General features: G+C 44.3%; 1 protein-coding gene and 1 pseudogene across 1 annotated transcript; both read left to right on the top strand.

The window, feature by feature from the left end:
- The first annotated feature begins 9,055 nt into the window (after positions 1-9,055).
- On the top strand, positions 9,056-11,490 carry LOC112250491 (annotated as a pseudogene).
- Positions 11,491-12,135: 645 nt separating this feature from the next.
- On the top strand, positions 12,136-14,709 carry LOC112251756 (gap junction delta-2 protein-like). Its single transcript, XM_024422707.2, has 2 exons — positions 12,136-12,715; positions 13,147-14,709. Exons 1-2 carry the CDS (start codon positions 12,639-12,641, stop codon positions 14,000-14,002), a joined length of 933 nt encoding a protein of 310 aa, XP_024278475.1. The 5' UTR covers positions 12,136-12,638; the 3' UTR covers positions 14,003-14,709.
- The last annotated feature ends 1,238 nt before the right edge of the window (positions 14,710-15,947 follow it).

Raw genomic sequence — 15,947 nt, 5'->3', positions numbered from 1 at the left:
ATATTGCTCATTACTATGCTGAGCCCTCCTATAAGTCAGCCAGTTGGGGTCTCATGACGTTAATGACTCATTTATAAGCGTACTATACAATATGTCATCCATTAAAGCCAAAAAGACTACTTCAACAAATCTAATTTTAAACGTGTACTCTGAAAGAAAATGATCATATGTTTCTCCTTGGAAATGTTGATCTCTCTCTATGATGATGTTCATATGTCCCATGTCTACAGTATAACTGCATAAAAAGAAAACGACAGATAACTATATAAAATGTTCGGGTAAAGAAGTGCTGACTCATGTCAACACGAATACAATAATCAAGGACGATTGCAAAACGCATCTCCCCGTATGAACGTTTCTTAAATAGCGCAATGTCATGTCGTCTCTCAAAATGATTTCATCTCAGGTTTGGTTTGCGTTTAACCACGCACTCCTGCTATTTTTGTTGCTGTTGATTTTTCCTGTTGAAAAACAATATCCCAAGTATAAATACAGTAATGTACACACACTTAAGAAGGTAAAAAAATATATATGTTTTTCAAGAGTCGGCTATTCAAGTTGGTCTGATGGGTTTACTCTGATGTCATCGGGCCTCCCCCTTGCTTTAGGAACAATAGAGTACAGAAGAGGAATGCCCACCCCTCAACTTGTGCCATTCCATGTCATACCTAGGCCACATATTGAGATGTGCCTTTTGATAAGTAAAGTGCATCTTTAAAGAGGCCTAGCCATAAATGATATGCGTTGCGTAAGAGCTAGGTGAAACAATCACTGCTCAATATAGTGTGTGCAATCACTTCCCCTCCGCCTGTCCAAGTTGGGAATTGCCCTCCATTTTGCAGTCTTTGGCAGATGGCTTACCAAATTAGGCATGTCTGGTGTCAGAACCCCTCTTCTGGTGAATCACTCCTACCGCCTGGCTGCCTGCACAGGGTCTAGCGTCTGTCGGTAGAGGGGGTCCATAACCCCCCATGTCCCCTTGTCACTCTATTAGACCCTGCAGCAGCTGCCCCAGAGGAGTACCCCCACCAACACCTCCCCCACAGCAGCCACACACACAAAGACAGAGAGAGACAGACACCACCACCACTCTGATCCTCAGCCACAGTTGAGAGCAGCGGGACACTGAAGGAAGGAAACAATAGGAAGACAGGTGATCATTGCTAGCGTCGGTGCTAGTGTCTGTTTATTTCCACACAAACACAATCAAGAACCCCCACATAGGCCTATAAAGGACCACACACTTTGGTTTGACCATGCGCTTGCAAAAGTCCACAAACAAAAACGCAGTCAGAGTTGCACAAATAATTCAGGTCTTCTTTAATGGGCTAGTGAAGACTAGAAGTTATTGTTAAAAACCCTCTCTTAAACCATCACCTCCACCTCACAGCAGTACGCAGGCACAGAGGCCCTGCAGCAGTGGTCCTGAGACCCCCTCCAGTCTAGCACTCACCAGCTCTACAACCTCCGCCTGATTACTGGCAGCAGCCCAACACCTCGCCTGCACCTCAAGCCCCTGAGTACCACAGGATCGACCAATCGTATACTGTGTACCAGGCAGTGCAGCAGCCTCAAACGGCTTGGGTGCCACGGTTGCCGATACAGCCATCAGCCAGTTCAGCCGCAAGCAGCACCAGTTCAACACAAGCAGCACCAGTTCAACACAAGCAGCACCTGAGTCAGTCGAGCCGTTGCCAGTGCTGCAGCGTAATCAACCTACAGTACCAGATCCGCAGCTGCTGGTACCCGAGCCAGCACCTTAACAGACACTCCAGCAGACTCTTGCTAGTGTCTCTGCTGGACCAGCCACCCCCAGACTCAACTCCAGTGCTGGTCCCTACACTATCCTCTGCTCTCGCAGACCTGCTTGGCCTGTATCTGACATCGAAGCCGACTTTACAGTCTGAGTCGCAGGTGGCGTCCAATCCAGCCCTTAAGCCCTCACTATCTCTCCTGGACCTGCCAGCATCAGAGCGGTCCTGGAAGACCAGTCCAGCACTGACCTGGGCCCATCGCCAGACCCAATCCTAGGTCAAATGTCCGGCCCTGTCCTGGACCAACCAGCTGACTCAGCTCCAGTCTTGGGTCCGCCTCCCACTCCTGTTCTGTGCCCAACACCATCGCCAGATTCAGTGCTCGCCTTGGATCCTTGGCCGGACCAGATTTGGGTCTGCCTCCGGACCTGGCTGACCATGCAGGCTCCATGGGAGAGCCACCACCTAACCAGCGCTCATTACCTGTTCCAGCCGAGGACGCCAGGCCTGCCCCTGTGGGATGGCCTCCTCCATCAACTTGGACCCCCATGACTCCTGCTAGACAGACCAGCCTCATAGACACTGTGAGCACCTGGTCTCTCACTGCCAGCTCCATCCATGCCACTGAACGGGTGGCGACATGAGGTGGCGGGACTTCCGCCTCCTTTGGTGCCCTACAACCACCACTGGACTTCACAGGGCGGCTACAGAGGACACACTAAGCAACATCCTCACAAGGGGGTTTTAGGTAAAAATGTACTTCATACATTTTGGGTCGGCTGTTAAAAACCCTCACTCAAACCCTCTCTCTGGCCCTGGGACACAGAGACACAAACTCTCCAGCCCAGCAGAGGCTACCATCCCCCGGCTTCACACCTCTGGCCCTTGGAAACTCCAGGGGCCAGAGAGGCAACTCTAGTTTCTAGGGGCAACTCTCTCCTGACTTGTGTCATGTGACCTGGTCAGCCAATTAATGGTCTAGCCTGGGAGCAGCAGAACCCCACTCTGCCTCTCAAATCTTCAGTTGTTTCCAGGAGGGCAGGTTGAGACAACCTCTGTACACTCCTGCCTGCACATCAACTCACATTTGAACATTTCCACGTGGACAATCATTCTTCTGGACTCCCTGACTTTAGTGCCTTTGATCATAAACTACTATCACTATTCACTCCCATCAGTCATCTCCCTGTTTGCTGTGCGTGTGCCTGTCCTGAGTGTGGCAATAAATGTGTGTTCTGTACATCTGTCTCTTAATGGTCATTTCCGTCCTCTTACCGGGACACTGGGACAGTTGCACCTATATCTAAACCTGCATCTCTATCGGAGTCCACCACCAGTAGGTGGCGCTCTTTTTCAGTTATTTTTCTCATATTACCTCAATCGTGAAAGATCATTCTTCAGGAGGAAATGCCCCCGTTATGTGTCTGTAAGGCTTGAGGGGTGTGTCTCAGTAAAATAAAGGAAAGGAAAGGAAAGGAAAGGAAAGGAAAGGAAAGGAAAGGAAAGGAAAGGAAAGGAAAGGAAAGGAAAGGAAAGGAAAGGAAAGGAAAGGAAAGGAAAGGAAAGGAAAGGAAAGGAAAGGAAAGAGAGATGGCTTCACCTAGCCGTGTTCTGCGAGGAGCAAACCAAACCTATGCATTCAGACCACAGGAGGCTGCTGAGGGGAGAACAGCTCATTATAATGGCTGGAATGGAGTGTGAATGAAGTGGTATCAAACACATGGAAACCGTGTGTTTGTTGTGTTCAATAGCATTCCATTGATTCCGTTCCAGCCATTACTATGAGACCGTCCTCCCCAATTAAGATGCCACCCCACCGCCTGTGATGCGGACGCTCTTCTCTGGTATGACCCCTCCGCCCCGCCAACGTAGATATAAGATTATAGATCTGAGAGGACTTTATACGGAGAACACATAGGAATAAGAGGGATATAGTAGCGTTTACACCGTTTACACTGTTTCAACAAGCAGTCACCAACCAATCATGTTCGACTAGAGAAGTCCAACTAGGCATTTACACATGTTTGGTAAAGGTACACAGTTTTATCATTTGGAAATCATTTCACAATTCAAAAGGTCATTTGGTTGCTTTAAAAGCAAATGTTTTTATTCGCTGTGGAATACGCCTGTCGTGTCCCTTGAGTCTAAGAAGATAGACAGAATTCTGCAATGCATGACTTCAATTCTTTCCATACAATAAAACATCTCACAAAAAAGGAACAAACATGGTTGGTTACTTTGCGTATCCTGTTATGGGACTAAATGTTTTCACCCTGAACAATAACAAACTCCGGCTAAAATGCCCCATAAATATTGCATTTTGGTGCAGGCGAAAAGAGAATATCCATTATTCATATCTATGTGCCTATTTTATGCATCTTTGGCTGTTGTGGGACCTCTCTGAACCGAACAACCCAACAATCCCACGTTAACAGCCAGAACAGTTTGATGAAATCCTCAGACTTGCTGTATGGATTTAGAATACTGCAGGATGCAAAGAACTATGAGGAAAACCATTGGATCAAACTGTATCTAATTCAGGTAGCTGAATGTAACAAAATCTGCTTCGAAGTGCACTCTACGCTTCTTGTATCGACCAAAAAGCTACATTCTCAATGGGAGACACGTCACAAGTAGAGAAACTACTGTCTTTCTAACTTATTTTCAACCAGCAAAGGATAAGCAGGCTAAATTTCAGCAGCAGACATTCGGGAAACTCATGCAGTGCTGATTAAGCAGCAAAGCTAATGCCAAAACATTCTATAGGGGAGGTGATGTGATTATATAGTAGCCTGATCCCAGATCTGTTGATTCTGTTTGCCATAACAACGACCATGGGAGTTGGCTATACAGCACAAACAGATCTGGGACCAGGCTAGTGAGATATGTCCTCCAATGATAGGCAGAACATGGACAGTAAGACTGCATGGTAAAATTGCCAAAAGCAACATTGAAATGTTGGGTAACTGAACACAGATAGGGAAGGTCTAAAGTTCCCTAAACGCCAGCTCGGTTTACTCAACCCAGGCGTTGGGTGGAATTAAATTGACATTGACGGAATCCTTAATGATGGCGGAAGATCAATCTCAGCTGTTCAATATGCGCAGAGACGACAGCAGAAGGCTTGAGGGAGAGGTTAGAAGCCAAGGGATGAGACCAATTGTTCCTCTTCCTCCCTAAGGATTCCCAGAGGATTGAACCCCCCCCCCCAAAAAAAAAACATGAGGATACAGTTAAAAGTATTCTTAATTAGCAACGCACCAACGTTTTTCAGGATGCGCGTATGACCACACACGTTTCTACAGTTCTGTAACTGTATCTCTAAATAAAACGACCTTTCAGATTGTATTAACAGTAGCGCCAGCTGTGTTTTTGGTTCTTTACACCTGAAATACAGTATCAGCAGAATGCTTCTGATTGGTTAGTCTAAATGAGTGTCCAAATCGAGCTTCAGTGAAAGGCCAATGGGATGTCGGAGGGTCAAAGAAAGGAGGGGAATGATGGACAAGACTGCAGACAGGGGGGAATGATAAGAAGCAGCAACATACCACTAGTAGAGAATATTCATGCAGCATATAGGCCATGTTTGTTGAGTATTACGATTAACTGTGTTTACAGTGCATCTAGACAAACATACATATTGGTCAGTTCACCATTCCAACACTGAACAAATCTAGATACCATCATGTATACATTATAAGAGACGTGGGTGAAGAGGTCACAGCAAACAAACTCTTACCCACTGTTCAGGTGTAGGCTTCGCTAATATATGCGTTTTTAGGCAACAAAGGAACAACTACACTTGTGCATAATTCACGCTTTATGAATATGGATATGCCTAAGTTAATACCAAAGGTTAATACATTCATTTATGCAGATCCCCTACAGAATGCAGAAAGCAGAGCGGGATATGAGGCGTGCTTCCCGAAACGACTTTTTTTTTTTCAAGTGTATTCTAACATGACTAATATGCCTATGTCATATTGTTCACAAAGCGTGGGTTTCAAACTGTAGTTTACACTTGCAGTTGAATCAGGCTCAACGTGCATAATAAACCAAGAACCCAGTAATCAAAGTAAAGATTTTAGAACAAATTGACATGTGGAAATGATACATTACACAGTTGAATTGGAGCCAGAGAAGTTACAGATATGAACCATGTACATCGCATGAAGAGATTAAGAAACATACTAAATGAAAGCCTTACTTCATAGAGTAATAGGCTCATTCGGAATGCTATCTTATTTTAAAGAAATTAAGTTTAATGCTGAGTCGGTTTAAGAAGTTCACCCAAGAGAATTCTAAGAAATTAGAAATGGACACTTCACAGGCTAATTGTTTTGCAACCAAAACACAGTGAAACAAGCTAATCACAAATCTGACTTTTTGTCACGCAAAGTTATCAACATCCCAGCTATTTTTAACCTCGACCCCCTTCCTCCCAACCCCCAACCATTTGCCCCAGGCCAGAAGACCTGAGCCATCTGACAGATGCTCAGACAGAGAATGCGGGTGGGATTATGGGTAAAGCACAAGTGGATGTCTGTTACATCATCTAGTCACATGACTTCCCCCAGTGTCAAATGATAGTAAGAGGTCAATCTTGCTGCGATAGCCACGGTACCAAAAACCCATTTACACCTACAAAAAAAATGCATACACGTCCAGGGAATCAGGATAAACATAAACGGAACAAATGCATAACTCGATTCTGCAAGGATGTACTTCTTATGGTGAAATAACACTGTAAGAGTGAGAATGTAACGTGTGAGGAAGGGAGAGTCTTGTGCAGGCCAGGCTATAATCCCAAGTGACCATGGCCTTGCTCTATCTATCCCATGCTGGGCATTGGACAGCTGCTTTCACCATAGGAAGTCACAGCACTGATCATTTTAAAGTTAATAGCCTCTCCGTCAGCATCATTTGCATATCTGGTGTGTGAGTGTGTTTGTATTGTATGTAGGATAGAGGTAGTAGGGTGAAGTTGCCCCTAGATGCTGAGCTTGGGTCAGTTTTGCATTTCCCCACTAAATGGCGAAGGTTGGGAATGGGGGACAGAAAGCTGATCCTAGATCTGTAAGCCTTCCTAGGGGGAACTTCACCCCCAGAGCTATATATGTATATGTTAAGGTTGCTTGAATGACTAGAGAACTGATCAGAGTTCCGGTGATCACTTGGAGAGAAGTGAAGCTATCCTGCCCACTCAAACACCCAACACTAAAGTAACCCATGGCTACATATTCAAATGTATATACACGACTCATCCCAAGGTAGCATAAAGGTGGCAAATGTATATACACGACTCATCCCAAGGTAGCATAAAGGTGGCAAATGTATATACACGACTCATCCCAAGGTAGCATAAAGGTGGCAAATGTATATACACGACTCATCCCAAGGTAGCATAAAGGTGGCAAATGATGTGCTTCAACTGTTGGAGAAATAGAGAGTGAGTGCAATTAGTACTTACGAAATGGGTCTCATTAATCATTTTCTATCTATTTCAATTGAATGTCACAAGCAGATCACAAATTGTCCACTTTCAGGTCTTACTAATTCCCTATTGCTTTATATATGGCTGTATGCATATCCATAAAAGCCAATGAATTTCCTCCATCTCTAAGGTCTCCCTGGGACATTCAACGGCTCACATTGAAGCATATTGAACTCATTCCTATTATGGAATTTACATGTGTGAATGTCAGTGCAGGCTGCTGGGGGGAGGACGGCTCATAATAATGGCTGGAATGGAGTAAATGGAATGGCATCAAGCACATGGTTCTCATGTGCTTCATCCAGGCTGTATCACAACCACCGGTGATTGGGAGTCCCATAAGGCAGGGCACAATTGGCCCAGCGTCTGGGTTTGGCCGGCGTAGGCCATCATTGTAATTAAGAATTTGTTCTTAACTCACTTGCCTAGTTAAATAAAGGTTCAATTTTAAAAGATGTACTAAATAAAAATGAATCTGTTTGATACCATTCCATTCACTCCGTTCCAGCCATTATACTCCATCCCAACCATTATTAGGAGCCGTTCTCCCCTCAGCAGCCTCCACTGGTGAACATATGTCCTACACGAAGAGGAATCACCAACTCATAGGCTAAACTGGACGGATGATGCAAGCCCTAACCGTGCTTTCCTTATCACACCTATTAGTCACAGTGACACATACAAACACACACACACACACACACACACATTAGTAGGGATGGAGTCTTATATACTGAACAGGAAAGTCATAACATTAATGTCATCATTCATAATAAAGAGCATTGCTAAGAGCTAAAATAAGATGGGTTGACTCACATATATATTTTTTAACCCTCACATAACCCATCCCTGAAAATATAGGCCTAAACCTAAATCCATGGCACGGTCAACTCTATAAGAGGGAATAACGCGTATGCTAATGAAACCTAAGGCCATCAAATAACATGATTCTTTGTGTGTCTCTACTCACTTTGACGCGTTAGGAATAGAGGGAATACCTCCACACCTCGTCACACGGCTGTGTCTGTCCGCGCGGGTTCTCTTCCATACATGGGGCTTCAGGAGTCAGCGAGCCTCTGCTCTGTTCTTCCCGCCCTTCCGTTCATGGCCACTCCGCTCTCAATTGCGCAGGGGCTATCATATAAGGAGAAAGGGGTCGCCGGGCGCAGTGGCACTTGTAGAGTATAAATTGGTGTCTGCCCTCACAAGTCTACCGCTGCTCATTCAGAGGACAGGCTACTTGGTGAGTACCTGACAACTTGTCACTCTACTACGGTGAACTTGTAGCCTAGGCCTAGGTTGGAGCCACTTCAAAGATGTTGAATTGGACTTCTCTAGTTTGCAACCGGACAACTGGATTTAATGGGCTTTCATTTCAAATTTGACAGCTTGAATGTTCAAGACACTTCTTTTTTTGTTGTTGTTGAATATTGATCAAATAAATAGCTGCTGTTGCCTAAATGTTGCACATATTTTATTATTTTTGTTAGTCTGTTTTCCATCAGATTCAGACCTACAAGCGAAATTGATAACCTACAGATAATTATTATTATTAGATTAATAATTCATTGATTTACAATGTGCTTCCCAGTCTAGGGTTTTAAAAGAAATTGAAATAACTAATGACCTAAAACAAGTTTGTTAGACTTGTATGGCCCTTATACCGTAGGCCTATACTGATTTTCCCTTACGAACAATGTGTCAACCCCTACAAAAATGTACATTTCCTGTTGATGCAGGATTATTTTCCTGCTGTAGCAAACTGGCTAAAATTAAGATCCTACATCTGTAGGCCTATACTTAGCCTTAATGTTCGTTTTGTCAAAACAAAAACCCAGCTGACATCATGTGTGACGACGATGAGACTACTGCCCTTGTGTGCGACAATGGCTCTGGTCTGGTGAAGGCTGGCTTTGCCGGAGATGATGCACCCCCGCGCTGTGTTCCCCTCCATCGTTGGTCGCCCCTGTCATCAGGTAAGGTCCACAGCATGAAAGCAATGAAACACTCATGAGGATGCACCGTTCAAACTGGGTTTTTTTCCAGACTTTATTGTCCATACATTATGCATTACCCTTGATAATCTTCTTACAATTGTATTTTACCTTACCACTAGACCATTTAATTGTGAATTAATTTAATTAGCTATAATAGCTTACATTTATTTGTCCCTCTGTTTGACTTTGGGGAATTGTGTTTTGACTAAGTTTATTTCCTTCCTTCCTCTACAGGGTGTGATGGTGGGTATGGGTCAGAAGGACTCTTATGTAGGAGACGAGGCCTAGAGCAAGAGAGGTATCCTGACCCTCAAGTACCCCATCGAGCATGGCATCATCACCAACTGGGACGACATGGAGAAGATCTGGCACCATACCTTTTACAATGAGCTGCGCGTGGCCCCCGAGGAGCACCCCACCCTGCTCACAGAGGCCCCCCTTAACCCCAAGGCCAACAGGGAGAAGATGACTCAGATCATGTTCGAGACCTTCAACGTGCCCGCCATGTACGTGGCCATCCAGGCCGTGCTGTCCCTCTACGCCTCGGGTCGTACCACCGGTGAGAAGCGGGCAGAGGAGAAATACTCTGTTCCATAACATGCAGATGCAGTTACATTTAAGAGGTGCAATACTGAGTCCCATGCAACCTTTCCTTGTGAAACATAGATTACACCATTAAACATGAAGCTGTTCTATGCTATTTCCATGGTTTACATATTATTCGTCCTCATATTATAGGTATTGTGCTGGACTCTGGTGATGGTGTGACCCACAATGTCCCCATATATGAGGGTTACGCTCTGCCCCACGCCATCATGCGTCTGGATCTGGCCGGTCGCGACCTCACTGACTACCTGATGAAGATCCTGACTGAGCGTGGCTACTCTTTCGTTACCACTGGTTAGTCCGTAATTCTGGGGCATATATGATAGGAGGATACGGTGTGTTCGATATTGAATGGTCGTCCATTGTTATTCACCATTTAGACCGAACCGCTACAACTTTGAATCTTCTATTGTAACAGCCGAGCGTGAGATCGTGCGTGACATCAAGGAGAAGCTGTGCTACGTGGCCCTGGACTTTGAGAATGAGATGGCCACCGCTGCCTCGTCCTCCTCTCTGGAGAAGAGCTACGAGCTGCCTGACGGTCAGGTCATCACCATCGGCAACGAGCGTTTCCGCTGCCCCGAGACCCTCTTCCAGCCTTCTTTCATCGGTAGGGATCTTACAAGTGTTGTGTAACTCATTGACCATCAACACATTTTGACTTCTTTAAAAGACAAGAAAATGCCCCTTTTCTCACCTAGCCTTCACAACAGCTACATGAGACATTACACCAACTACTGCCAAACATATGTTTTTAATAAAGTGGTGAGGGAGTTGCCCATTTTAGCACCAGTTAAACCTAATCCAGAGCATTCGCTTACAACATGTTCTCTTCTATCTCACCAGGCATGGAGTCTGCTGGTATCCATGAGACTACCTACAACAGCATCATGAAATGTGACATTGACATCCGTAAGGACCTGTATGCCAACCACGTCCTGTCCGGTGGCACCACCATGTACCCTGGTATTGCTGACCGTATGCAGAAGGAAATCACCGCCCTGGCCCCCAGCACTATGAAGATCAAGGTAAATATTCTTCTCAAGTCTCAGCTGCATACTGAAGACCACAAACTGACCATCTAAGACCAACCTGACTACAATCTCACATTTTTATTAATGACCAATCACGGTAACACAAATAATGAACTGTATGATGCATTATAATGCACTACATATTGAGAGGACTTTTGCTTATTGGTTTTCCCTCTTCCCCCTCCTCTAGATCATCGCTCCCCCCGAGCGTAAGTACTCCGTCTGGATCGGCGGCTCCATCCTGGCTTCCCTGTCCACTTTCCAGCAGATGTGGATCAGTAAGCAGGAGTATGACGAGGCAGGCCCCTCCATCGTTCACAGGAAATGCTTTTAAGCGCCCCATTGACAAATTGCTCTCCCCTGCGACAGTCAGACGTCCACGGATGCAAAAACTCTGTACATTACCTCCGCCTATGGATATGTTGTTTATGATCGATATGGAAGTTACAAATCCAGACAGGCCCCTGTTTTATGTTTTGACAATGATGTACCGTTTGTTTACACCAAAGTGCAATTTATATTTGGTTATTTTACTGGTTCCTGAATGAATTTATATGATGTGGATATGTATTTGCTTCATAAATAAACAAGACCTAGGATTTTGTATACCATCTTCATCTCATCTATCATCTGTTCACAACCTGAGGGAGCATATTGGTTATTGTTGTTTCATAATTCAGGAGAAACATACCTGTTTACTCATAGGCTATCCATTGATAATACAGGCTAACTCATTCCTAGTAGGAAGATTAGTCACATAGGCCTACATGTTAAGTCCAGTCACACACATACAAAAATATCTACTTGTGGCAGTCCACTAAGTAAGTTGTTGCTATCTTTAAACCATCCGAGGCAACCCTTTAAAGCATTACTCAACCTAGTAATCGCACAGCCAAGCTTATCTAAGGAATTGTCCTGGTTTTCATACCAACAAATGCTTAGGGTACTGTAAAACAATGGATTGTTGTTTTGCCTTAAACAGACAAAATGAAAACATCTGTTTTTAGACAGACTATAGCCATCTGAAAAGGATATCATGTGTAGGATGTCTTGTCATGGTCAAGCGTCGATTAATGCTTAGCCTTGCAGGCATGTTTCAATCTGCATTCCCTCCCTCCTACATTGCAACAATAATAATCTACGGAATACAGACTGAAACAAAGCAATTCTCCCTCTTTCTACCCCCCCTCTTTCGCTCTCTCTCCCTTCTCTCTCTCGTTCTGTCTCTCTTCCTCTGTTGCCACTATTCGTTCTGTCACTGTCATGTGGTTGTCTTACAGGCAACAGCCATCCCCCGTGATTTGAGCGTATAACCAATTATTGTTATTAAAGATGAATCTGCTGCAGTATACTTGGAGAATAATGAAACAAACAAAAAAACTGGTGTGTCTTGCCTCTCTCCACCAACCTGTCTGCGCGTGACGCAAGGGTAGTCTACTTAAAGCAGGATTAGCGCCCTACCAACATTACACTCAACTGCCCTCCATTCAAGCACGGCGCGACCTGGCGTCCAGCGCTCGCCATCGAAAATAGGAGGGCTTTCTACTAATCAGCACTCAGACTCGCGCGAGCAAAAGTGCTTGGGTTGTCAAGTGATCTTTTAGCAGAGGCGCAGAAGGCAGAAGGCAGGAGCGCACGCAGCAGCGGCGCGTTACCAATGCATTCTCCAGATATTGGAGCATCCGGAGTGTAAAACAAGGGAAACAATAGATTCCACAAGAACGGTGCACGGTGTGCTATCATCTCCAAATGAATGACAATGGGGGAGTGGACAATATTAGAGCGTCTCTTGGAGGCAGCTGTCCAACAGCACTCTACTATGATCGGAAGGTAAGAGGGAACGTGAGGATAGCTTTGTAAAAGTATTACCATGAGTGTGTGTTTGATGACCAAGTCGGTTACTATAAGCGATTAAGCTGAAGAACGGTACAAAAACGCAAAAAACAACAACAAAGATTCATGACTATGCAAAAAAATGTGAAAAAAACATAACATTCAAGAATAATGATTTTGGAAACACTAAATTTACACATTTTGTTACAAGAGAGCTGACGCTTGAGGTGAATAGTGCTGTAGCGCTTTTCTTTCAGAACTGACTAGTGGCTTTCAGCACTGGACAGCTCCCAAGCGCCCGTTTTGTGCACTGGAGCCAGTATTAGTTTGCCATCGCTAATTGTCTATCTGTTTGTTTTATGATTAAGCCGATCAACTCTGCACATCTTAACAGCAACATTTTGATTTTGTGCTTGCTTGTTTTGTAGGATCCTCCTAACAGTGGTGGTGATTTTCCGGATTCTAATCGTTGCGATCATTGGAGAGACCGTCTATGATGACGAGCAGTCCATGTTTGTGTGCAACACCCTGCAGCCCGGCTGTAACCAGGCTTGCTACGACAAGGCGTTCCCAATTTCCCACATCAGATATTGGGTGTTTCAGATTATTCTGGTGTGCACCCCCAGTCTCTGTTTCATCACCTACTCCGTGCACCAGTCTGCCAAGCAGAAGGAGCGCTTGGAGCGGGGGTATTCCACCGTGTTCCTCTCCTTGGACAAGCGCCAAGATTCCATCAAAAGAGACGACAGCAAAAAGATCAAAAACACCATTGTAAATGGAGTACTTCAGAACACGGAGAACTCCACGAAAGAAGCCGAGCCCGACTGCTTGGAGGTGAAGGACATCCCAAATTCGGCCATGAGAACTAGTGGAAAGTCTAAAATGAGGAGGCAGGAGGGCATCTCAAGATTTTACATCATCCAAGTGGTTTTCCGAAACGCTCTAGAGATAGGGTTCCTGGTGGGTCAATATTTTCTGTACGGATTCAATGTCCCCGCGGTATATGAGTGTGATCGATACCCCTGCATCAAAGATGTAGAATGCTACGTTTCAAGACCCACGGAGAAGACTGTGTTTCTGGTCTTCATGTTTGCGGTCAGTGGCGTCTGTGTGCTTCTGAATTTGGCTGAACTCAATCATCTTGGATGGAAGAAGATCAAAGTAGCTGTCAAAGGCGTGCAGGCGAGGAGGAAGTCCATCTACGAGATCCGTAACAAAGACATGCCTAGAATGAGCATGCCCAATTTCGGCCGCACTCAATCAAGTGACTCTGCCTATGTGTAGCATATTGAGAAGGCCCAAGACAAGCCTCGTGGACACCGGTTGCGTCAAACTGTGTGGGTTCTCGCGGAGGGCCATTCATTTCAAATGGGAGGCAATCCACACCACTGCGACTCATCTGCTGGACAAGGTTGTGGTGCGTAGCACTGCGTGCAGTGTGTCGCATGCGTTGGATTTTTTCAACTGGTGTATTGCTTTGCTGTGTGGTACCAGACACAGAAGTAGATAAACCACCGAAGAAGTTGCAAATATGTAGCGTTTTTTTTTTTTTTTTGCATGCGGCTTAAGTGCGACAGCTGTGCATTTCAGCACCACTGAACAGAACAATTGTACAAAGAATTAAAATATATTTAACAAGAATGTGGTGTACATTTTATCACACCAACTTCGCTTGCGAAGTAGGTGGGGTAGATCGATTTTATTTGTCTTTTACTGACAACTAAAAAACAAACGGACCAAACGTTTGTCATATATTTATGAGAAGGCACTGATGCAACGTTTATAGATGATGGTTTAGCCTATATTTTGTAAAGCGCTTCTTAGAAGTATATAATGTATGTGTTGACATTCACTCTGTCGTTCACTTCAGCTGTTGAACATGGAGTAAATACTTGCACTATATATGAATAATGAGCCAAAATATATCCAATTTGTGCTGTGATGGTGTTTTTACGACATTCCGCCGGATTTAAACACCACATACCATTATAGCAATGAAACACACACATTATTTGGCAGTTTTTGGGTCAAATGTACTCAAATGATATACATTCTTCCAGTATATTACTCATCTCACATCTTTGTTGTCAGCACTATCGTTGTTTTGGTTGCCTGAGTTTGCACCATTGACCTTAACCTATGTGATCACTCAATTGGGGGGGGGGGATGTGCTACAAATGCTGACACCTGGGACTTTTAAATTCATTTTTTCTTTCTTTTATTTACACCCAGGCGCTTTCGTTTGTGGGCAAATGGATTTTCTTGATTTAATGTCATCAAGTGCCATATATGTACATAAATATAAACATTATAAATCTATAGAGTATATCATCATCATAACAGCAGAATTCTGTAAATTCCTCTTTTGGATTAAATGCTGTCAACGTATTTGATTTGAATAGCTGTGGTTTGTATGGAAATGGTATGCTACTGCTATATTATCATCCCTGGTTTCATTTGGCAACATGAAAAAACAAGCAACCTTTGCACATTCAAAAAGTATTGATGAGCAATTAGTCATATAGACTAGAGCACAAATCTGAATTGGAATCAATCAGATGATAGGCAATAAATGTTTGCCCCTGGTGCTACCATTTTCCAAAGCAATCATCGATGTAAGATCATACTGAAAGGTGATCCTATCCACAAATAAAAATGTAATTCATGTATACAAGATTTGTGTAATGTGTGATGCTTTCAAATTGTACAGCAGATACGCACAAAGCACAGTAAACACCATCAGCACAATTATGCCCTGTTTGCTCTTAAACCCTTGCAATCAATGTTTCAACAAGAAACTGATTTACTGTCTGCTCTGTATAATTCCAACAGATCCTTCAGATATGTACAGCAATACAGCAAGTGGCATCGAAACATGGGGAAATTATACACAGGTTATACCACAGGTTCCCGATTGACATAGTCAACACCTGACAGACTGACACAGACAAAGTCTGCACAACTTTCATTCTCTAACCTAACGTAACAGGCGTAGAAAGAAGCCTAGGCGGAGTCCCTTCCGTTTTTCAAGGGAAATGGAAGTCAGATTAAAAAATTTAAAAAACATTGTTTCCCTGAAAATGGGCAACATCCGCTTTGTTCCAACGCCACTAAAGGTGATCATTCTGTGACCACGTGGTTGACAGCTTCATCCTCTACCTAGACCCTCCCCCGCCCAGCCCGTCAGCCACATTTGCATCCACCTCATCCTCCTTGGCTACTGTTGGTC

The sequence above is a fragment of the Oncorhynchus tshawytscha genome, linkage group LG05, assembly GCF_018296145.1.
Source record: "Oncorhynchus tshawytscha isolate Ot180627B linkage group LG05, Otsh_v2.0, whole genome shotgun sequence".
In the NCBI taxonomy this organism is placed as follows: Eukaryota; Metazoa; Chordata; class Actinopteri; order Salmoniformes; family Salmonidae; genus Oncorhynchus; species Oncorhynchus tshawytscha.
Note: the sequence above shows the minus strand (reverse complement) of the source record. Positions and strands in the feature narration are given on the sequence as shown.